Source organism: Trachypithecus francoisi, unplaced genomic scaffold (genome assembly GCF_009764315.1).
Source record: "Trachypithecus francoisi isolate TF-2019V2 unplaced genomic scaffold, Tfra_2.0 Lachesis_group20, whole genome shotgun sequence".
NCBI lineage: Eukaryota > Metazoa > Chordata > Mammalia > Primates > Cercopithecidae > Trachypithecus > Trachypithecus francoisi.
The window spans coordinates 37,185,176-37,209,963 of NW_022681466.1; the positions used below are offsets into that span (position 1 = coordinate 37,185,176).

Here is a 24,788-nt window from a genome sequence, read left to right on the forward strand (position 1 = left end):
GCCTTATACTTGGCAGCCTGGGCATGAGGCTGAGTGAGCATGACACCCGTGGTGGGCAGAACATACCTTCCCCACGCTCTACCCAAGGTGGCTCCCATCTCCACCCCATCCCCCTGTAGAACTCAGAGCAGGCAGGAAACCCAAATGAAGTGTGAAGACAGCCCAGAGCATTGGGCCCATTTTTGAGTCTGAATTCTCTGGTACTGATAGGCACCTCCTGTGAGGAAACCAGGTTCCAGGCAACATTTTGTGTTAAATCTAGTTTGGAAGGCATTGATCTCACCAGCCAATTTGGCACTGGTACCTTTAAGCTTTATTTCCTCCTATAACTGACTGTCCCACCTAGAGTTATAACCGTGTTGACCTCCCTCAGTCATGTCCTCCAAGTCCCTTCTTTTTTTTTTCCCCCTGAGATAGGGTCTTGCTCTGTTGCCCAGGCTGGAGTGTAGTGGTGTCATCATAGCTCACAGAAGCCTTAAACTCTTAGGCTAAAGTGATCCTCCCACCTCGGTCTCCCGAGTAGCTGGGACTACAGGCATGTAGCACCATGCCTGGCTAACTTTTCTGAGATGGGGTCTTGCTATATTGCCCAGGCTGGTCTCCAACTTCTGGCCTCCAGTGATCCTCCTACTTTGGCCTCCCAAAATGTTGGGATTACAGATGTGAGCCACTGTGCCAGCCTCTAATTCAGCTCTTTCCTCCATCCCCCACTACTCTCCTGCAATTAGAACTGGGTCTCTGGGGAGAAAAAGGGCTCTTTCAGACAAGGCACTGTTGAGCCTGTCTGGAGAGTTATGAACTGCTCAGATGCGGGTGCAGGAGAGCAGAGATCTTGCCCTATGCTGGCAGGCAGATGCAAGAGGAGACACGGGTACAAAAAAGGGAAAGGAGCTGCCCAGAGTCACACAGTGGATCCAGTGCTCCTGCCTCTCCATCCAGAGCTTTATTGCTCTTTTTCTGGAGTGCTCCCAGCACAGTGAGCCCTTGCTACCTATGAAAGTGGTCCATGAGTCGGTGTCTGCACAGATGCTGCTGTTGATCACTGATACCAGCCAGTCAAACAGCCTGTTGGGGGAAGAGAGTGGATTCTGGTGAGAGAGGTCTGGCTGAGTCAAAGGGGTGGTAAAATTGCTCCCCCAGTCAGGGTGCTACAACCTGGAGGGCCCTTGTATTCTGAGCCTGATAGGTCAGAGGCCAAATCTTCTCCTCTTGCTTCCAGCCCATCACGTCTTGACCTACTACAGATGAAGGCTATGGGCATGCATGTTCCCAGGTACACACAAACCTGGCATGTCCTTCCGGGAAGATTGAGCACAGGACAAGCTCAACTCCTAGGCTGGGCAGGGAATGGGTCTACATCAGTCACATGGTTCGAGACCCAGTTAGTGTCTTGGGAAGGGGCAGATGGGCCTGGGTGTGGTTTGTAAATAACTGAGTTCATTGAACACCCCTGCAAAACTCTACCTGTAGAGCCCAGAGCTCAAGGCCCCGCCATAGCCCCCAACGCAGTTCTGCACAAGTGGGCCCCCAGTCCTGAGGTCAACAATGGCATCCTCCACTCTAGAATCGGCCCCAGCCCAGAGAAGATGAGGCTACCACACAAGATACTGACACGTACAACACTATACAGGGGTTTCTTCCTCACAATTTTACTTAAAGTAATTGCTCTGCAACTTTTTTCACTTCAGTAAATAAACTGGCTCTTTTGGCAACAGGGGCTGTGCAAACGTCCTGTGGTCAGAAGCTCACTCTGTGTTCATCACACTTTATCTGCTCATCTTGTAGTGACTGGTAGGCAAAGGCTTTAAAAGTCTTTGACCTCAAATTGTGACCTGAAATTGGCTTTCAGGCAGTGGTAACTAGTCTCTTGCTGAAATGGATTTAATCTGGCCCCAGGTGCCCTGGGCCATTTTCAACTCAGACGATCTTGTTCCCCCAGCAGAGCTTCTCAGGCTCTTGGCTCTTTGTGGCATTTATGAAAGCAGGGGACCCTCTCCTCAGAAAGGTCTCATGTGCATATGCACACACATATACCCATTTTGGCTCATCTCAGAGGATTATAGGCCCCTGAAGCCCTTAGAAGGCCTGCTGAAGAATCTCAGAACTCAAAGTGAGAAATCATCCTTAACCACATGGACAGAGGGTGGAGGTACCCATGTAACCTACCAGAAAAGGACAGGACCCCACCTCCACCACTGTGCTACATGCTGTGGGATCAGCTTCTGGCTTTACCACAATCTATCAAACTCCTAGGTGATGTACAAGGGCACAGGGAGAGACAGAGAGGCCCATTCATCCAAGGATCTGAAGCTGGAACTGCGAAAGTTCTAAATCACCTTTGGGGCCTGCTTTGCCAGCAGAGAGCTGAGGCTTTCTTCACCTTGCTGAGGCTAAAGCAGGCTCCTGAACTTTAATAATGAGCTGAATCCTGGTCAGGAATGTAGTAACTTCCCCACTCAGAAAGAGGCCACAGGTGCTGCTTGGGGAATACCTGGGAGCCGTGCCCTGCTGTGTCCAGGGGTTTGAGGAGCAGGGAGAGGAACCAGTCTGTCTTATCCCCCACCCTGGGCCTGTGCCTATTGCCTGATGTTGTCTGGCCCAACTCCGGACAGGAAGAGCACCTGTTGGGAGGGCAGGGGCCAGAGTAACTGCTCACCGTGAGTAGATCAGTTTGGCCAGGCAGTCTCTGCGGGTGTCACACTCGGTTTGGGGGCAGGGCTTCCGGAACACCTGCTGCTGCCTTCCTGCCCTGATGGTTCTAATCTGCACCGTCTCCAGCAGCACGTCCTCTGGGAGCCCCAGCAGCAACGCTGCCGTCCTGACAGAGCCTGGGAGGGGTGAATCCTCTTTAGGCAAATCACTCTCCATCCAGTCCTCTTCATGAGGCACTGTGAAGTCATCACAGCGGGATCATGACTTGCCCAATTGGACAGAAGAAACCTAAGTTCTGATCAGTGAAGTGACTCACCAAAGGACTCCATAAGCGGCAGTCAGAACTCAAACCCAGCACTTCCATGTACCAGTCATGCTGCCGCGTACGGGACAAATCACTTTACAAACCTCTGACCCATTTTCTTATCTTTAAGATGGGGACGATACTGTCTGCCTCACCAGACAGGGTGAGGAATAAATGATCCAGGGCCAGGCCCTACAGTGGGTGGCTTAAGCAAGGGCATCAGATTCCAATTTTTACCATCCGGCCTTGCACCCAACCCCAGCAATGCTGGCGACCTTCCAGAAAGGACCTGCCCTATCCCACACCCTTGCCCCTCACACTTGGCATCATCCATTGGCTGGCAGGGCTGGGCTTCATCCTCGGAGGCAGCAAACTGGATATTGCCAAGGTGCAGCAGTCCAGCTAGGACCTAGGGGGAAGAAAAGGATGGATGGGAGCAGGAGAGGGCGTGAGCTGGGCCTACTCTGGGAAGAGCCATTCTGCTGAGTACAATCACAGCAGAAGGGCAGCTCCTGATCATGGCCCATGTGCCCATCTCTGCCAGGCACAATTGTATACAAGTTACATGCATTGCCTCATTGCATCTTTTCAACAACCTGTAAGGTATGTGCTATGCCACTGCCTGTGATAGAGATAAGACTGAGGACACATGCTTCCTGAGGGGAAAGGTGGGATGAGAATCCAGGCTGACTTCAGATGTCTCCTGGGGCAGCCCGTGGGCCCCCATGCCTGCCCACCCTCTACCTCTCTGCCCCCTGCTTTCTAGGAATAGACTGGTGGCTGGGGGCAGGGCTGCTTCTGTGTGCCTGCTGGAGGCTTGTTTCTGTTTCCTTGAGCCCTTTCCCACTGCCAGGCTTCTGAGAGCCCAGCCTGCTGGAATAACTGTGACCTCAGTCTGTGTGTGATGGGTGCCCCTTTGCCTTTGCACTCAGCGTTCCAGACAGACAAGCCCCCAGGGGCTATATATAGACAGAAGCTCCCCTCACCCCGCCAATGCCCAGCAACTTCAAAACCCTCAGACCCAGCTGGGCATTGTGGCTCATGCTTGTAATCCCAGCACTTTGGGAGGCTGAAGCAGGTGGATCACTTGAAGTCAGAAGTTTAAGACCAGCCTGGCCAATATGGTGAACCCCCATCTCTACTAAAAATACACACACACACACACACACACACACACACACACACACACACACACGATTAGCTGGATGTGGTGGCACATGCCTGTAATCCCAGCTACTTTGGAGGCTGAGGTAGGAGAATCACTCGAACCTGGGAGGAGGAGGTTGCAGTGAGCTGAGATTGTGCTACTGCACTCCAGCCTGGGCAACAAGAGCGAAACTCTATCTCAAAACAACAACAACAAAAAACCAACCTCAGACCTGACACAGGGACCCTACCCACCATTCCTGTATGGTCCCAGGCAGGGCTCCTCCGTGTGCTGCTGGTCTTCCAGCCACAACTTGCTCCAGAAGACTGCCATGTCCACCAGGCAGAAGGGCTGTAGCAGAGGGTCATGCCACCCCCAAAGCACTCCTGCTCCGACTGCCAGTGTTGTCCACTTATCCTGGGCTTGTCCCCAGGTGCTGTCCTTCTGTGAAGCTCTTACCTGGCAGTGTCTGAGCAGCCCCCATCTGCAGGTAAGGGTCACTTTCCACTGCATTGCTACCTCCCTGCAGTAGCATCCCTGTCTTGACTGCCAGCCTATCCTATCTATTCCCTCCTGCTGCTCTAGAGGGTGAGGAGGATCAGAGGAAGCAGTCAGCTCTGTCAGCAAAGACAGAAGGGAGGCCCCCTTAGAGTGGCTGAGAGGAGCCCAGCTCACCTGGGTCAGTCTCATGTACCAGAGGACGATGGGGCAGAGGTAGGGGGAAGACAGAGAGAGTGGGAATTTGGAATTACTATGTCTGGTACCCTGTATCACCACTTAGTGGTATCTGACCTTGGGCACATCACTTTACCTCTCTGGTTTTCTCAGGCATAAAGGGAAATAAACACACACAGAGGACTGTTGAAAAAACTAAGTGAGCAGAGAGGTGTGAACATGACTTGTAAGTTTTAATGTACTAGACAAGTGAGCGGTAGCACTAGTTCTCTCTTCTGATGATCCAGGACCTTGCTCTCTGCCCCCATGGATCACTTACTGCATTCTGTACTCTTAGCACTGTGTACGCATCACTGTTCCTTATTACCCGGCCACCCCACCACCTGGTCTCCAGCCTCAGCAGAACAGAGAGGTGGCTGATTCCTTGGAGGTAGCACAGAGGGGCCCAAAGTCCTAGATGCTCAGGGAAAGACCAACTCCAAGTCCAGGGAACGGCTCTATGAAAGGGGCTGCCCATCATCTCTCCCAAACATAAATGGCACGGCTTTTCTTCTGACCTTAAAGATGTTGTTCTGGGTAGGGGTGTCAATGCCCAAATGGAGCATAGCCTCTCTGGTCACCTCAAAACAATCCTCTGAAAAAGAATCCAAGTCACAGCCCACTGTCAGGGCCAGAGGTCAGCAGCAGCAGCAAGATGTGAGGGAGGCAGGCTCTGTAGAGAGTGGGTGGGTGATGCTGGGCCAGCGCAAGGTGCTGGATGGGGCTCCCCTTACCTTCTAAGCTCCTCTCTGGGTTGGGCAGCCAGGAGAAGGCAGCTCCCTCAGGGAGGTGCCACTGGAGTCTCTCGTCCTCACTGGCTCCTTTGCAAATCTGTGGAGAAGGGTAGGTGGGAGGCTGGGTAGAGGGTCTAAGAAAAGCCCAGACCTGCATAAGCATGGGATTGGGATGAGAGGAGTGAGAGATGGTAGCAACATCACAAGGCTCAGAGGTCCCTGCAGAGAGCCCAGGGCAGGTACGGGGGCAAAAGATGCTGTCAACATAGTCCTGGATGTCTCCAACCTGATGCAAAAGAACCCTGCTCTGGGGAAACCTGCAGTCTGATGAAGAAAGGACACTTCCTGCCCAGGGAGCCCCTTGTCTTGACTCGGGAGGCATACTTATCACCTAAGCATGCTCCGATTCTGAGAGCAAGGGAGACATCTTATCCATGCCTTGCAGGACTCCCAGTCTGATGGAAAAGGCACAACTCTAGGGAAGCCCTTATTCTGTTAGAGACAGATGCCATTATAGGAGAGCCCTTAGAATGATAAGGGTGACACAGCTTCCACCCTAGAGATACAGTCCCGGCCTCAAGGACCTTCTGGTCTGATGGAGAGGTAAAACATGCCCCCAGGCCACAACTGTGCTGGGAGTCAAGGCACAGTGTGAGGCAGAAATGTTGCACATAAAGTCTGCAGAAGAAAGTGGTGGCTCCAGGCTGGGCGCGGTGGCTCAAGCCTGTAATCCCAGCACTTTGGGAGGCCGAGACAGGCGGATCACGAGGTCAGGAGATCGAGACCATCCTGGCTAACACGGTGAAACCCCGTCTCTACTAAAAAAAATACAAAAAAAAAAAAAAAAAACTAGCCGGGCGAGGTGGCGGGCGCCTATAGTCCCAGCTACTCGGGAGGCTGAGGCAGGAGAATGGCGTAAACCCGGGAGGCAGAGCTTGCAGTGAGCTGAGATCCGGCCACTGCACTCCAGCCTGGGCGACAGAGCGAGACTCCGTCTCAACAACAACAACAACAACAACAACAAAAAAGAAAGTGGTGGTTCCATCAAAAGCTAGCTGAAGGAGCTAGGCATGGAGCATTCTGGGGGGTGGGGGGTTGAAAGACACAGACCCATCCCTGCCCTGCATCTGGGGGGCTGTGGGCTCCACTTTGCACAAACCTGATAGAAGATGTGGAAGTTCCTCTCACTGGAAGCCTGGCAGGCCACTCGAGTTTTCTCTAGGAGGTAGGTCTGGACTGCGGCTCCAGTCATCTGCTGAGCCCTGGGGCACACACAGGCCAGAGCTCATTCGTTGCCCATTTATTCCACAGCCATGTCTGGCAATTTGGGTGTGCCAGATTGCCTGCCACCCGGCAACTCCCCTCCAAGCTCTTCACTTAGCCAATGGGCATTGAGGGGTGGGGACCACTCAGAATATCCTTGGGTGTCCTGGAATATTCCCCTGCGTCGAGCTCAGGTGGGCAGGGCCAAGGTCTCTGCACATCACTTTGCTCTACCCCAAGACAGGAGTCGAAGTCCCAGCTTCAAGCTCAGGCATATGGTCCAAAGAGGTGGCAATTTAGCTAGAAGTCTCTGAGCAAGAGTAGAAGCCAGGAGGAACCCAGGCCTGAATAAGCGCACTGCCCCAGGGTACCCTAGAGGGAAAGGAGCTATAGTTCTCCAGGTACAAAGATCACCCTCAGAGCTCACACCTGAGGTAAAGGGCAATCACCTGGAGGAGGAGGGTTTTTGCCCATAGGGGTGGCCCAGGCCAGATACCACCCCAGCCACTTTCAACCTCCTCAATCCCATCCTCCCACTAGCCAGGGCAACAGCAGCTATTACCTGTTCAGCTGGAGCTGGATGAACTTTCCAAAGCGACTGCTGTTGTTATTCCTCAGCGTACATGCATTCCCTACAGATCACACCAATGTGTATTTCACTCCTCTGGGTTTGCAGAGTCCTCATAAGCCAAAGTGGCTGCAGGTCTCTGGAGGTCATGTTCCTGTGCTCAAGTCACCTAAAGGCCCCTTTGTTGGTTTTCATGTCATAGGGGACAGCACTAGAAAATGGGCCCTCGAGGCCGGGCGCGGTGGCTCAAGCCTGTAATCCCAGCACTTTGGGAGGCCGAGACGGGTGGATCACGAGGTCAGGAGATCGAGACCATCCTGGCTAACACGGTGAAACCCCGTCTCTACTAAAAATACAAAAAACTAGCCGGGCGAGGTGACGGGCGCCTGTAGTCCCAGCTACTCGGGAGGCTGAGGCAGGAGAATGGTGTAAACCCGGGAGGCGGAGCTTGCAGTGAGCTGAGATCCGGCCACTGCACTCCAGCCTGGGCGACAGAGCCAGACTCCGTCTCAACCAAAAAAAAAAAAAAAAAAAAAGAAAATGGGCCCTCATGCTTTAGCAAGTGGGATTCAGGGGAGTCAGAAGAACTTCCTGGCAAGAAATTGGAATGAGCACACCTAGGCAGTCAGGGACTGTCTTCGTTGAAGGGGAAGGTCAAAAACAATCAGCTGTCACTATTGACTTTACATAGGAAGGCAATCTGGGTTCCAGTGCCAACACAAACACTAATCGCCTTGTATCGCACGACAAGTGGCCTTCTTTGAACCATGAGGAAACTGGATAGAAAGATAGAATTTGGACAAGCTAAGCCACCAGGTCTTCTCCAGTACGACTGTTATGTGTGCCTAGGCTGGAGCGAGGAAGAGGACTGAACGACATCACCTCTGTTAGAATGATGCCAAGGAGTACCAGGGAGTAGGCTGGGGATCTGAGGCAGTGAAGGATACACTCATCCTCCAACCCCACCCAAGAGAGGGTCTCAAAGCACTGCCCCTCTTCCCGGAAGGTGGAAAACCCCAGAGGAAATGGGACTGAGATACTGTGCAAAGGAGCCCGAGCTCACCAAAAGCCTCCATGACAGGGTTGGAGTTCAGGATCCTCTGTTCTATCCTCTCTGCAATCTTGTGGGTCTCCCAAGATGCGGGTGAGGCGGCCACCACAGCATAGAACTTCATTAGGCAGCGAGACGTCCATGTCTGTGGCAGAAACAGCCCTGTGGGAGCTGTATCTAGGTTCCTCCCCACTTCTGAGCCTGCCTGAAAACAGTGCCCACCAGAGCTTTCTTCTCCACCAGTGTGTTGCTGACTAAATGGGTGAAGGCAGAATTCAACCCTGGCCTCAGGCAAAGCACTTCCTCTACCTGTGTTTGTAAAATGGGGGTATACATCTGTTTCTCCCAGCTCTGTGACAGACACTGAGCTATCGAGGCTTTCTGTGTATGTGTTTTTGCAAACTCTGCAAAGGTGTGATTATACAATTGTTTACAAAATGATGAAACCAAAGCACAGAAATTTAAAAATTTATTAAAGATCATGTATCTACTCAATGACAGGGCTCCAATTTATACTCAAGCAGTCTAATTTTTTTATTTTTGAGACAGAGTCTCGGTCTGTCTCCCAGGCTGGAGTGCAATGGCACAATCTCGGCTTACTGTAACCTCTGCCTCCTGAGTTCAAGTGATTCTCCTGCCTCAGCCTCCTGAGCAGCTGGGATTATAGGTATGTGCCACCACACCTGGCTAATTTTTTGTATCTTTAGTAGAGACGGGGTTTCACCATGTTGGCCAGGCTGTTTCTCGAGCTCCTGACCTCATAATCCGCCCACCTCAGCCTCCCAAAGTGTTGGGATTACAGGCGTGAGCCACTGCACCTGGCCCCAAGTATTCTAATTTTAAAATTCATACTCTCGGCCGGGCACAGTGGCTCACGCCTGTAATCCCAGCACTTTGGGAGGCTGAGGCGGGTGGATCACGAGGTCAGGAGATCGAGACCATCTTGGTTAACACGGTGAGACCCCGTCTCTACTAAAAATACAAAAAAATTAGCCGGGCGTGGTGGCAGGTGCGTGTAGGCTGAGGCAGGAGAATGGCATGAGCCCAGGAGGCGGAGCCTACAGTGAGCCGAGATCACACCACTGCACTCCAGCCTGGGCCACAGAGTGAGACTCCGTCTCAAAAAAAAAAAAAAAAAAAAATTCATCTCTTTTGTTCTTAATCAGCTGAAGTGAGGTATACTTTCATTTTAACTTCTAATTGTTTGTGGCTAGGACATAGAAATACACTTAATCTTTACATATTGACCTTGTATCCTATCACCTCACTAAATGCTCTACAACTTTTTAGTTGTAGTAAGGTGGCAACTTACTTTGCAGATTCTTTAGATTTTTCTTTGGGATCAGAGATGTTTCTATCTTCTGAAAGAATTTATGTAGAACTGGTAACATTTCTTCCTTAAATGTTTGGTAGAATTCACAAGTGAAGCCACCAGGGCCAAGAGTTTTCTCTGTGGGAAGGCTTTTAACTATGACTTCAATTTCTTTCAGAAATAGGGGCTATTCAGGTTCTTTTTCTTCTTATGTGATCTTCAGCATTTTCTGTTTTTCAAACTATTTCTCCATTTCATCTAAATCGTGTAATTTCTTGACATAAAGTTATTAAAAATATTACTATAAGATCTGTAGTGATGTCTACTCTTTCATTCCTGATATAGCTGATTTACATCTTTTTTCTCTTTTTATAAGTCTGACTGGAGAGTTACCATTTTTTTTTTTTCTTTTTGAGACAAAGTCTTGCTCTGTTGCCCAGGCTGGAGTGCAGTGGCATGATCTCAGCTCACTGCAACCTCTCCTTCCTGGGTTCAAGTGATTCTCCTGCCTCAGCCTCCTGAGGAGCTGGGATTACAGGCGCTCATGACCACACCCAGCTAATTTTTGTATTTTTAGTAGAGACAGGCTTTCATCATGTTGGTCAGGCTGGTCTCTAACTTCTGACTTCAGGTGATCCACCCGCCTTGGCCTCCTAAAGTGTTGGGATTACAGGTGTGAGCCACCGCACCCAGGGAGAGTTATCATTTTATTTATCTTTTCAGAGAAAAGTCTTTTATTTCATTACATTTTTTTCTATTTTATTCACCTTCACTTTTTCCCTTCTTATGCATACTTTATTTTGTTTTCCTCTAGCTTCTTAAGGTGTGCCACAGACTGAATTGTGTTCCCCTCAAATTCATATTTTGAAGCCCTCACTCCTAATGTGACTGCATTTGGAGATGGGATCTTTGGGAGGTAATTAAGGTTAAATAAGGTAATGAGGCCAGGTGCAATGGCTCACGCCTGTAATCCCAGCACTTTGGGAGGCTGAGGCGGGTGGATTGCCTGAGGTCAGGAGTTCAAAACCAGCCTTGACCAACATGGTGAAAACCCTGCCTCTACTAAAAATACAAAAATTAGCTGGGTGTCATGGCATCACTTGTAATTCCAGCTACTAGGGAGACTGATGCAGGAGAATAGCTTGAACCTGGGAGACGGAGGTTGCAGTGAGCTGAGCTCGCACCGTTGCACTCTGGCCTAGGCAACAACAGCGAAACTGTCTCAAAAAAAGAAAAAAAAAAAAGGTAATGAAGATGTTGTGCTTTATTAGTTCAAAATATTTTCTAATATCAACTTGGTAATGAAATTACAGAAAAGGCTGGACGCAGTGGCTCACGCCTGCAATTCCAGCAATTTGGGAGGCCGAGGTGGCAGATCACTTGAGGCCAGGAGTTTGAGACCAGCCTGGCCACCACAGTGAAACTATAACGTCTCTACTAAAAATACATAGTCTCCCTACTAAAAATACAAAAATTAGCTAGGTGTGGTAGCAGGCATCTGTAATCCCAGATACTCGGAAGACTGAGGCAGGAGAATCACTTGAACCCAGGAGGTAGAGGTTGCAGTGAGCTGAGATCACATCACCACACTCCAGCCTGGGCCAGAGTGCGATTCCATCTCAGGAAAAAAAAAACAAAGAGAGAGATATATATGTATCTGTCTCTGTCTCTTTAGAAGATAATCACTGTAAGGCAAAAATGGTAACAATGTTTATATGATAGCATGGCATCATTAAAACGCTGAATCTAATCAAAGGCAATAAATAAAAAGGAACTAAGATCACATGGAACAATTTGAAAAATAACAAGATGGGCCGGGTGCGGTGGCTCACGCCTGTAATCCCAGCACTTTGGGAGGCCAAGGCAGGCGGATCACGAGGTCAGGAGATAGAGACCATCCTGGCTAACACGATGAAACCCCGTTTCTACTAAAAATACAAAAATTAGCTGGGCGTGGTGGCGGGCACGAGTAGGTAGCAGTCCCAGCTATTTGGGAGGCTGAGGCAGGAGAACAGCATGAACCTGGGAGGTGGAGCTTGCGGTGAGCCGAGATCACGCCACTGCACTCTGGCCTGGGGGACAGAGCGAGACTCTTGTCTCAAAAAAATAAAAAATAAAAAAAATTTTTTAAAAATAAAAATAAAAAATAACAAGATGGTAGATTTAAACCCGGGCATAGTGATATATCGATATATAGATATATATATATACCTTTTTTTAATTTATAGTATCATTGTGATTTTATCTTTGACCCATAGGATATTTAGAAGTGTGTTGTTTAATTTCCCAATGTTTTAGGACTTTCTAGGTGTCTTTGTTATTTATTTCTAGTTCAATTCTATTCAGGTCAAGGAACGTAGTTTGTGTCATTTTAATCTTTTTTTTTTTTTTTTTTTTTTGAGGGAGTCTCACTTGCCCTGCGTGAGTAAACTGGGACTACAGGCACAAGCCACCATGCTTGGCTAATTTTTGTATTTTTTTGTAGAGATGGGTTTTCCCCACATTTACCAGGCTGGTCTAAAACTTAAGCAATCCACCAGCCTTGGCCTCCCAAAGTGCTGGGATTACAGGCGTGAACCATTGTGACTGGCCTCAAAATGTAGTTTTGATTTTACGTATTTTTCCTTTCAATGATAGCAGATTTTACTTCATGTATTTTGAAACTGTAATTAGGTACACACCTGTTTAGAACTGTTTTCTTGATGAATTTATCATTAGGAAATGTCTCATCTTATCCTTAGTAATATTGCTTGTTCTAAAATCGTTGTTCCATATTAATGTAACCACTTCAGCTTTCCTTTATGTGTTAGGATGTTATATTTTTTTCCATCCATTTAGTTTGAACTTATCCACGAGTAGACCACTTATATTTATCGTAATTGTCACTATGCCTGGGTTTAAATCTACCATCTTGTTCTTTAAATTGTTCCATGTGATCTTAGTTCCCTTTTTTCTTTCATTGCCTTTGATTAAATTCAGCATTTTAATGATTCCATTTTATCATATAAGCATTGTTACCATTTTTGCCTTAGAGTGATTATCTTCTAAAAAGACAAAAAAAAAAAAAAAAAGATTTTACATCTGTGATGCTAAAACGTACCCCTTTGTGTAGATCCAAATATTTATCTGGTTTTGATATTATTTTGGACTAAAGAATTTCCTTTATCATTTCTTGCAGTGCAGTCTGCACGCAATGAATTCCCTCAACTTCTATTTGTCTGAAAAGTCTTTATTTCACTTTCATTGTTAAAAAATACTTTTGCAACAGAATTCTAGGTTGACAGATTTTTCTTTTTCTTTTAGCACTTTAAAGGTGTCACTATTATCTGCGGGCTTTGAAGTTTTTGTCAAGATTCCTATTGTCATTCTTATCTTTGTTCCTTTTTATGTAATATTTATTTTCCTGGCTTCCTTTAAGATTTTTTTTTCCTTTTTTTTGTGACAGAGTTTCACTCTGTCACCCAAGCTGGAGTATAGTGGCACGATCTTGGCTCACTACAACTTCCTCCTCCTGGGTTCAAGCAATTCTCCTGCGTCAGCTCCCAAGTAGCTGGGATTACAGGCACCTACCACCATGCCTGGCTAATTTTTTGTATTTTTAATAGAGATGGGATTTCACCATGTTGCCCAGACTGGTCTCAAACTCCTGACCTCAAATGATCCACCTGCCTCAGCCTCCCAAAGTACTCAGATTACAGGCGTGAGCCACTGCACCCAGTCCTTAAGATTTTTTTCTTATATTTAGTTTTCAGCACTTTGACCATAATGTGCCTAAATGTGTTTTCTTTGTATTCATTCTACTTGGTATTTTTTGAGCTTCTTGGATCTGTGCTTGCATTTTTGGTTAATTTTGTAAAAATATTACTTTTGACCTATGTCCTCTCTCTACTCCTAGGACACCAATTACAAGTACAGCTGACCCAGGCCGGGTGCGGTGGCTCAAGCCTGTAATCCCAGCACTTTGGGAGGCCGAGATGGGCGGATCACGAGGTCAGGAGATCGAGACCATCCTGGCTAACATGGTGAAACCCCGTCTCTACTAAAAAATACAAAAAACTAGCCAGGCGAGATGGCGGGTGCCTGTAGTCCCAGTGCTCCGGAGGCTGAGGCGGAGCTTGCAGTGAGCTGAGATCTGGCCACTGCACTCCAGCCCCGTCTCAAAAAAAAAAAAAAAAAAAAAAATACAAAAAACTAGCCAGGCGTGGTGGCGGGCGCCTGTAGTCCCAGCTACTTGGGAGGCTGACGCAGGAGAATGGCATAAACCCGGGAGGTGGAGCTTGCAGTGAGCTGAGATCCGGCCACTGCACTCCAGTCTGGGTGACAGAGCGAGACTCCGTCTTAAAAAAAAAAAACAAAAAAAACACAAGTACAGTTGACCCTTGAACAACACGTGTTTGAACTGCATGGGTCCATTTATACGTGGGCTTTTTTCAATAAATCTCTCCTGCCTCCCCTTCTATTATACTTCCACTACCTCTGCCACCTCTGAGACAGCAAGACCAAGCAAGACTGTCCTCTTCCTCCTCAGCCTACTCAAAGTGAAGATGACGGTGATGAAGACCTTTATGAGGATCCACTTTCATTTACGTGGTAAATGTATTTCTTCCTTATGACTTTCTTAATTTCACTTCTCCAGCTTATTTCTTTGTAAGAATGCAGTATATAAGATATATAACATACAAAATACGTACTGACTGTAATGTTATTTGTAAGGTTTCCAGTCAACAGTAGTTAATCAGCAGTTAAACTATATGCAGATTTTTCAACTGCGTGGTGAGTTGGTGCCCCTAACCTCTGCATTATTCAAGGGTCAATTATATGGCAGACCATTTGATATTGTACTACAGTTCTTGGATGCAATTTTGTCTTTGTTTTTCAATTTGGATAATTTCTATTTACCAACTGTCAAGTTCACTAATGCATTCTTTTGCATGTCTAGTTTGTTGATAAGCCCAAAGAATTATTTATCATGTTTTAAATTTTTATCATCTCCATTTGATTCTTTATAGTTTCCACCTCTCTGCAGCAGAGATTGGAGGAAAATTTTCTGGACACACCAATAAGCTCATGGGAAAAGTTACGGCTGTTCAGGGTCCCACAAGTTTAAAAAGCTACCTACAGTGAGGCCCCACTGGTTGACAATCTTGTCCATAAACAAAGATTCTAATCAGTTGCTTAATGCCTTATTTTCAAATATAAACAGATACTCAATGATCATTAACTATTTCATAAGCCTCTTTTACGTGAAATGACAAATATCATAAACGTTAGAAAAAAACTAGAACTCAGAATTACAATTTTTTTTTTTTTTGAGGCGGAGTCTCGCTCTGTCACCCGGACTGGAGTGCAGTGGCCAAATCTCAGCTCACTGCAAGCTCCGCCTCCCAGGTTTACGCCATTCTCCTGCCTCAGCCTCCCGAGTAGCTGGGACTACAGGCGCCCGCCACCTCGCCCGGCTAGTTTTTTGTATTTTTTAGTAGAGACGGGGTTTCACAGTGTTAGCCAGGATGGTCTCGATCTCCTGACCTCGTGATCCGCCCGTCTCGGCCTCCCAAAGTGCTGGGATTACAGGCTTGAGCCACCGCGCCCGGCCCAGAATTACAATTTTTAACAAATATTCAAAGTTACGAAGAATTGGAAGGTAAAGAAGCAAATATCTCCCATAAGATTAAAATAATAAAGAGAAAGGAGGATAGGTGAGAAAAATATGAATATTAGACAACTAACGAAATTTCCTAACAGAAGTTCCAGAAGGAGAAAACGGGAGGAAATTATTAGATATAATACAAAAATACTGAGTTTCCAAGTTAAAAAGACCCACACAAAGTGCCCAGCTTAATAAGTGAAGAAAGGCCATATCACAACACAGCACTGTGAATTTTAATACCTAAAAGCTTTTGGAAAAAAAAAAAATCACCATTACGGACTGGGACTCTCAACAGCAATATATGAAAATAAAACCTCAGCCAGGCACAGTGGCTCACGCCTGTAATCCCAGCACTTTGGGAGGCCAGGGTGGGCGCATCACAAGGTCAAGAGATTGCGATCATCCTGGTCAACATGGTGAAACCCCATCTCTACTAAAAATACAAAAATTAGCTGGGCGTGGTGGTGCATGCCTGTAGTCCTGGGTACTCGGGAGGCTGAGGCAGAATTGCTCGAACCTGGGAGGCGGAGGTTGCAGTGAGCCGAGACTGTGCCACTGCACTCCAGCATGACAACAGAGCAAGACACTATCTCAAAAAAAAAAAAAAAAAAAAAAAAAAGAAAAGAAAAAGGAAAAAAAGAAAAGAAAATCTCTATATTCAGAAAAGAAAATTATTTCTAACCTGGAATTATAAAACCCAGTCAAAATATCAATCAGATCTGAGGCAGAAGAGACATTTTCAGATATGCAACAATTTGTCCTCCATGTACCTTGTTCAGGAAACTACTAAAGAATATGGTTTGGCCGGGCACAATGGCTCACGCCTGTGATCCCAGCACTTTGGGAGGCCGAGGCGGGTAGATCATGAGGTCAGGAGTTCAAGACCAGCCTGGCCAAGATAGTGAAACCCTGTCTCTACTAAAAATACAAAAATTAGCCAGGCATGGTGTCAGGCGCCTATAATCCCAGTTACTTGGGAGGAGGCTGAGGCAGAGAACTGCTTGAAACCAGGAGGCGGAGGCTGCATTGAGCCGAGATCACACCACTGCACTCCAGCCTAGGCAACAGTGCGAGACTCGGTCTCAAAAAAAAAAAAGAATATGGTTCATAAAAACAAAACAAGGCAGTAAATGAAGAAAAAGAAAGCCATGGTGACTAGGTGTGGTGGCTCATGCCCATAAACCCAGCACTTTGGGAGGCCGAAGCGGGAAGATCACTTGAGGCCAGGAGTTCAAGACCAGCCTGGCCAACATGGCGAAACTCCGTCTCTACTAAAAATATAAAAATTAGCAGATTGGGCGTGGTGGCTCACGCCTGTAATCCTAGCACTTTGGGAGGCCAAGGCGAGCGGATCACGAGGTCAGGAGATCGAGACCATCCTGGCTACTACGGTGAAACCCTGTTTCTACTAAAAATACAAAAAATTTGCCAGGTGTGATGGCGGGCACCTGTAGTCCCAGCTACTCAGGAGGCTGAGGCAGGAGAATGGCATGAACCTGGGAGGCGGGGCTTATAGTGAGCCAAGATCACGCCACTGTACTCCAGCCTGGGCGACAGAGCGAGACTCTGTCTCAAAAAAAAAAAATTTGCTGGCTGTGGTGCTATGCACCTAAAATCCTAGCTACTCGGGAGACTGAGGCATGAGAATCATTGGAACTGGGAAGGCGAAGGTTGCAGTGGGCTGAGATTGTGCTGCCGCACTCCAGCCTGGGTGACAGAGACCCTGTCTCAAAAAAAAACAAAAAACAAAAACAAAATAAAAGGCCGGGCGCGGTGGCTCAAGCCTGTAATCCCAGCACTTTGGGAGGCCGAGACGGGTGGATCACGAGGTCAGGAGATCGAAACCATCCTGGCTAACACGGTGAAACCCCGTCTCTACTAAAAAAATACAAAAAACTAGCCGGGCAAGGTGGCCGGCGCCTGTAGTCCCAGCTACTCGGGAGGCTGAGGCAAGAAAATGGCGGGAACCCAGGAGGCAGAGCTTGCAGTGAGCTGAGACCCAGCCACTGCACTCCAGCCTGGGTGACAGAGCCAGACTCCTTCTCAAAATAAATAAATAAATAAATAAATAAAAATAAAAAGAAAGCCATGAGCTCCTGCCATGGGAGATTTATCCTAGGACAGATGGGAATCGGGATGTGCAGAGGCAAAGACGCTTCCATGCAACAGCTGTGTGGCGGCAGCCCTCAGTAGCCACCAATCCAGACAGAAGAAAAGATGTGGTCTGAGAACTCTAGGAAGGGCATCTCCAGTGGAAGAACCTGATTCGCTTGCCAGTTTGACAGGTGTTTTCCAGATTTGGTGACAAGTCTAGTAATGAGTTAATAATGGTATATAAAAACTAAACAAGTGAAAAAACAGGGCAATTATTTATTATTTATTTCACTTGCCCCACTTTTTCCACTGGTTTAGTTTTTGTACACCACTGTTAAACTAAAGAGGGAAAACAAAAATTATACAAAATATATAGTATATTATATGGCTCTGCTGTGAATATACACGACCATAACCATGTAAATACTGCTTATTAACTTAATTAAAAATTATGAAATAATTATATACAGAATATGTATTTTGAGGGCAGGGAAATAAGGGTTAAATCCTCATCAAAGTAGGAAGTGAACAGATAAGGTCCAAAACCAAAAAGTCAGTAACAATATAAGCAATAGTTTAAAAATACAGATGGAAACACCCAAATAAACTGATAAAAGATGTGCAAGTAACTGCATCTGGAGAGACAGAACAAGGTTGAGATATAAGGAGCAGGTTTGCTGTTTTTCTTTATCAGCCTTGCAGTATTGCTTGATTTTTTGAACTATGTAACTACATTACTATTTATTAAAAATAAATTTTTGAAAATAAACCAGGGCCAGCCCAGGGCTACAGTGGCTGCTCAATAAAGGGTTACCAAACTCTCTGGTTGGATGAGTCTTGGGCCAGGTTCAGCTTCAGTTCCCCAGAGCAATTCTAGGGGAAGAAGGCTTTGTTGAGAAGGCATCAGCCACTTCACTAGCAACCTTGATACAGCTCCTAGAGATCCCCTCCTAACCCAAGTCCAAGACCTCATCCCTGCAACTTACTGTCTTTGTTTCCTTGTCTGTCTCTCTCAGGGGACTAAGTGCCCCCTGAAAACTACATGTTGCATTTTTCATCTCTGTTCCTCCCCCTGCCACCCCTCAGTGCCCAGCCAGAAGCCTAGAACCTCGCAAGTTCTGTGTTCAGCAATTCTCATATGTGAGTGAAGACAGGAGGAATTTATGGTCCAAAGAGTTCCTCATGAAGGTAAAAATGTTGTGGAAAGGGCGAGGCAGCTGGGTGAGGCTTGTCAAGAAGGTGGCAAGGCCTTGGCCAATAGTCTCCTTTGACCAGCTGTGTAACTCCTTATTCATCTGTGTGCAACATCCTGTCTCACCTGTTGTGATTCTGCTACCTAGGAGGCCACGTGGCCATACCAGGAGCTTCTGTCCCCTCTAACACCTGGCCCAATGCACTGCTCTTGCCACCATGGGCAACCCAGAGGGTTCAGGTGGTCTACTCCAATAAACCCTTTCCCACAAGAACCCCAGCTACTTTGGAGGAGCATTGCCACATGCCAAGCATGCCACCAGGTGCCATATGTACAGTGACTCATTTAACTCTCACAGAAGTCCTATGAGTCAGGTGTTGGTCCTCCCTTCCCTTCCATTTTACAAGTGGAAGAACTGAGAGCTTTGCAGAAGCTAAGTACTTTTCTGATGCGCTCTTAACCACTATGTTGGAATCCCCAGCAGCTGACTTTTGTTTCCAGTGGTATCAGAGCTGGGAGAGACTTTCGATGAGAAAGTAAGGCTTAGAAAGGAAGCTTCATTCCTATTTCACCCAGGGTGATGGCAGAGCTAGCAGTAGAGCCTGGATCAGAATCCTGTCTCTTAACTTCCGGCCCACTGCTAGTCCACCATTGTGCACCAACCCCAGCTTCAGCTAGCCTATCTGGAAATGATTAGGCAGCAAACAACTCCACAAGGGAGGACAAGAAATGACCCCTGCCTTCCTGCCCACCCAGCCCATCATGAGTTGACAGGACAGGAAAGACGTCTTCCTACCTTTCCAGCGCCACTCTCTCCACTGACAACAATGGACTGGTTGACTGGTTCAATCAGGCTCTTGACATTCCTGTAGGTCTGTTCACCCACAGTGAACACATGGGGCTTCAGTTTCTGGAACATCAAGGAGTGAAAGGTCATGTGAGGGAATGCCTGCTTTTCAATGATGACTGAGCCAGTGATGACTGAGAAGGGGAGGCTGCCAATAGCAGTGGTTGGATGCTTCCTTCAGAAAAATTCTCTGGATGTCACAGTGTTAGGCCCAACTTTAGGACCCCTATGTTGGCTTTACCTACTCATCTTCTCTCAGCCTAGAAGCAGTGCTAGCCTTGACCAGTTTATGACATTAATACTTTATACTCCCCTTTTATCTTGCTTTAATTGTCTTATCCTTCTTCCTGTTACTTCATATTATTATAATTTGCAATTTGCAAAGTTCTTACAAACTACTGCCTAAGAAGTCTGTCCACTAATTGGAAATATAACCCTATTTTATAGATGAGGAATGTGAGGTTCACAGGAGTTAAATAACCTTTCAAGGCCACTCAGCAAGTAAATATATCCATGTGATTTAAATTCCAAAGCCACTGTTCTTCTTTTCGTCAACAACTATTAGCTGTCTTCAATGTACTAGGTAGGCATCAATCAACCTAGATGCTGAGGAAACAGAGGGGACTACGAGTTGGCTTTTACCTTTGAGGAGGCAGGGCAGACAACAGACAGGGCTCACAGGACAGACTTCCCCTGGATTCCAACTGGATACTTCACCATGAATGAATGTCTGGAGGGACAGGCCATCTACACAATGCCTAGCTAGCCCAGCCAGCAGTGATCACTTACCCACAGCTTGCTGAGGGAGAAGGCAACAGTTCCATATGGTGTCAGAGCCATTCCTCTCTACACCTGCCCTTGCCCCAGCCACCTATCACCTGGAGGGATACAAAGCCTCCAACTGTTGTCTCTGCCTCCTGTCTCACCTTCTTGAACCCAACTCCCAGAGTAATTATTCATCTAGTGGGTTCTATTCCCAGACCCACCTCTACATGGATGAAGACGCTCTGCAGATTCTCTCTGCCTGCTATAGTGCTTCAGACTCTTCACAAACAGCCCTGGCTTTCTCATCTTCCTGCTCTCATCTACTCCCTCTTGCCCCGAAGACCTCCCTCCTGCCAGCAAGTTTTCTCTCACCTCTCCCTGAATGCATCATGCACTTTTACACCAACAAGCTCATTATCTGTCTGTACCTCCAGCAGCCCACCCCAAATAATTTATCCTTTTCTCAGTAGAAGAATAAATTACTTTCCTCAGTAGAGATAAACATATGCTGAATTTTCCAGGGCAATCCCTATCGTGTATAATTTCATTCTTTTCTAAAAAAGGTAGTTTTGCTGGACTTGGTGGTTCATGCCTATAATCTCAGCACTTTGGGAGGCTACGGCAGGTGGATCACTTGAGGTCAGGAGTTCGAGACCAGCCTGGCCAACATGGTGAAATCCCATCTCTACTAAAAATACAAAAATTAGCTGGGCATGGTGGTGGGTGCCTGCAGTCCCAGCTACTTGGGAGGCTGAGGCACAAGAATCACTTGAACCCTGGAGGCGGAGGTTGTGGTGAGTCGAGATCACACTACTGCACTCCAGCCTGGGTGACAGGGAGAGACTCAGTCTCAAAATAAACAGGGCTGGGCGTGGTGGCTCACACCCGTAATTCCAGCACTTCAGGAGGCCGAGGTGGGCGGATCACCTGAGGTCAGGAGTTGGAGACCAGCCTGACCAATATGGAGAAACCCTATCTCTACTAAAAATACAAAATTAGCCGGGCGTGGTGGCATATGCCTGTAATCCCAGCTACTCAGGAGACCGAAGCAGGAGAATTGCTTGAACTCAGGAGGCAGAGGTTGGGTGAGCCCAGATCACGCCACTGCACTCCAGCCTGGGCAACAAGAGTGAAACTCCATCTCAAAATAAATAAATAGGCCGGGCGCGGTGGCTCAAGCCTGTAATCCCAGCACTTTGGGAGGCCGAGACGGGCGGATCACGAGGTCAGGAGATCGAGACCATCCTGGCTAACACGGTGAAACCCCATTTCTACTAAAAATACAAAAAATTAGCCGGGCGAGGTGGCGGGCGCCTGTGGTCCCAGCTACTCGGGAGGCTGAGGCAGGAGAATGGCGTGAACCTGGGAGGCGGAGGTTGCAGTGAGCTGAGATCTGGCCACTGTACTCCAGCCCAGGCGACAAAGCAAGACTCCGTCTCAAAAAAAAAAAAAATAAATAAATAAATAAATAATTTTAAAAAGGCAGTTGGTTAAATACACAAATACATAATACCTTTATCAATCCTTTCCTATTAATAAAACCGCAAATAAGAGAAAAAAAATCCTTTCTCTTAAATCTCTATTTTAGAGACATAAGAAACTCAGTTAAACAAATATTTATTTATTCTCCACTTTGTACCGTCTGTCCTGTAGTCCTTTACAGTTCAAAATTCTGCCAGCTCCTATTGGGCAGGCCATGGCACTAGCAGACTCTGAATGACCACATGGCTGGTGAACAGATGAATAAGGACAAGGAAACTGAAAAGAGGTTTAGGGGGAGGCAGAGGAGCCCTGAGGCCACAGGAAGCGGCAGAGCCTTACCTGGGGCTGAGGCGCAGCATGGTACTCTCTCATTAGCTCGGGCGAGTAGAGCTGAGGAATGGGCTTGAAGGGGTTCAGAGCTACCAGAGTGCAGCCAGCATTGGTGTAGAATCTGTCTGCCATGTACCGGGCCTGAAGGCACCTGAGGACTGAGGCAGAGATGCCTTTAGCAAACTCTGGCTCAAATATAGACAAACCACACACACAGACACACATCTGGTTAACTAACAGCCCTCTTTCTGCAATTAGCCAAGAATCATTAAATCCCAACAGCTCCCTGAAGAACAGATAAAAGATCTAATTAAGATAAGCTCCAAATCTGAAGCAAAGCACGCCCTGGTGAGCCCAGGTGCAGCTACCCATGCTCCCTCGGGCAGAGGTCTGGAGCAGCCCGCCTGGCTCCAGATCAGGAGTCCTGCCGACCTCCGTCTGACCTGGAGAAACTGTGCTGACTACTCTCATTGCACCTCCAACCTCCTGGAGATGGTACTCTTGAGGAACGGGAGGCCCATACCTGTCTCTAGCGTCACAGGATTCACCCTGGTGAGGTCATCCAGCTGGTACAGCAGGACCTCCCCATCCAGGAACTCCTGCAGGTCTTCTCTGAGGTATTCCCTGGCTTGGCCATCAGACCCCAGATTGTGGCCATTGACCTGGAAGAGATAACATGAAGGTGAGGCCGGGTGAGGTGGCTCATGCCTATAATCCCAGCACTTTAGGAGGTCACAGTGGGTGGGTCATGAGGTCAGGAGATCGAGACCATCCTGGCTAACATGGTGAAACCCCGTCTCTACTAAAAAAAATACAAAAAATTAGCCGGCCGTGGTGGCGGGCACCTGTAGTCCCAGCTACTCGGGAGGCTGATGCAGAATGGCATGAACCCAGGAGACGGAGCTTGCAATGAGCTGAGATTGTGCTACTGCACTCCAGCCTGGGCGATAGAGCAAGACTCCATCTCAAAAAAAAAAAAAAAAAAAAAAAAAAGAACAACCATGAAGGCCATGAGAGCTGGTATTCAGAACAGCTGGCAGCTACAGAAGGAGGGTGGGAACCTGTATAGTAGAAGGAGACTGGTATCATAGTCTGGTTGGGTTTAAATTTCAGTTCTGCCTCTTACTAGCCCTGTAAGCCTGGGTCTAAGTTACTCTCTTTGAGTCATAGCTTCTTTATTTGTAAATAAAGGAAAATAAGCTCAACTGACAGGGTTATTGGGAAGAAAAGAAGAGATATACAAAGCCTTTAGTCAGTACCTGACATACAGCATGTACTCAACAAACGCTATCTCTTCTGCCAAGAGCTCCGGCCAAATCCACTTCCAGGCTCCTAGCCTTACTGGGCCTGGCAGGGGTGGGGCCCAAAAAGCTGCTATAGGAATGTTGCAAAGGAAAAGAACCATGGGTTAGGCCTTTTTGGGAAGAGACAGTTCAGCTTTTGATGTAAAACAGCTGTACCTTCCCAGAGAGGTAGCCCCATGTCTTCATCACCTGCCTTTCATGGCTTAAATTTAGGCTGGCTAATGAATTGGTTCCCTTGGCCTGGGTCTGCTGGAGAGAAAGCCTGGCTCAGAAGGCTGTCTGAGGTCAAGAACAGGCACCAAGGGAACAGGTCCCTTCTCCCTCGCCTATCTTTTTTTTTCTTGCTTTCTTTCTTTTTTAAGAGACAGAGTCTCGCTCTGCTACCCAAGCTGGAGTGCAGTGGCGTGATAATAGCTAACTGCACCTCCAACTCCTGAGCTCAAGTGATCCTTCTGCCTCAGTTTCCTGAGTAGCTGGGACTAGAGGCATGAGTCACCCTATCTTCCTTTGTCCATCCTTGATGCCAACCCTTTCCACATGTATCATCCCTCCACTTCCTCCCGTAGTCCCATTTCTCCTACTGTCTCCTTTGGGGATGCAAGAAAGATAGAGTGGGAGTTGAAGACAGGAATCTTGCTGAAATGTGCTTTTGAAGGAAGAGGTCTGTGATACAGCAGGTGGATTTCCAATGAGAAGGTTGAGCCTAAAATTTCAAACCTCTCAGGGAAATAAGCCATGGTGGCAAGTTTCCTCCAAGAGGCCCAGTAATGCATTTCTTCCAAAACCACTGCCTGTTCTCTGAACTTTGGGCCCACTATAATGTACAAGGTAGGCTCTTGACCTCCAGGGTAACTGCTGAGGTCAGAGCACAGTTAGATCTATGCATATCCCTCTGCTTTAATGAAGGAAAAAAAAAACACCACCACACAAATCACTCACAAACACAGACACAATTTATGAAGAGTTCTGATCCAACCAGAGAGGCATCTGAGTATAGTGATCAGGTACCCGGACTTGAAAGCTAGTTGTCTGAGTTTGAATCCTGATTCTACCTCTTACAGTTATATACTCTTATGTTAATTTCTTAATCTCTTTGTGCCTCAATTCTCCTCGTCTGGTCCCTGTAATCCCAGCTACTTGGGAGGCTGAGGCAGAAGAACCACTTGGGCCTAAAAGTTCGAGGCTGCAATGAGTTATGATCGTACCACTGCACTCCAGCCTGGGCAACAGAGCAAGACCTTGTCTCTAAAGTAAAAAATAAAAATGGCTGGGAGCAGTGGCTCATGCATGTAATCCCAGCACTTTGGGAGGCCAAGGCAGGCGGATCACAAGGTCAGGAGATCGAGACTATCCTGGCTAACATGGTGAAACCCTGTCTCTAC

The 24,788-nt window shown here is 47.4% G+C and overlaps 1 protein-coding gene across 1 annotated transcript in view; it reads right to left on the reverse strand.

Annotated features, from left to right (window-relative positions):
- The window catches only part of MYO19 (myosin XIX), a 43,034-nt gene that overhangs the window by 12,724 nt on the left and 5,522 nt on the right, over positions 1 to 24,788 (reverse strand). The window contains 11 exon segments of the mRNA XM_033183786.1: positions 992 to 1,065; positions 2,657 to 2,828; positions 3,275 to 3,365; positions 5,336 to 5,412; positions 5,552 to 5,648; positions 6,711 to 6,813; positions 7,377 to 7,446; positions 8,446 to 8,578; positions 19,475 to 19,588; positions 22,112 to 22,260; positions 22,626 to 22,764. Of these exon segments, the coding sequence (XP_033039677.1) occupies positions 992 to 1,065; positions 2,657 to 2,828; positions 3,275 to 3,365; positions 5,336 to 5,412; positions 5,552 to 5,648; positions 6,711 to 6,813; positions 7,377 to 7,446; positions 8,446 to 8,578; positions 19,475 to 19,588; positions 22,112 to 22,260; positions 22,626 to 22,764 (1,219 nt within the window).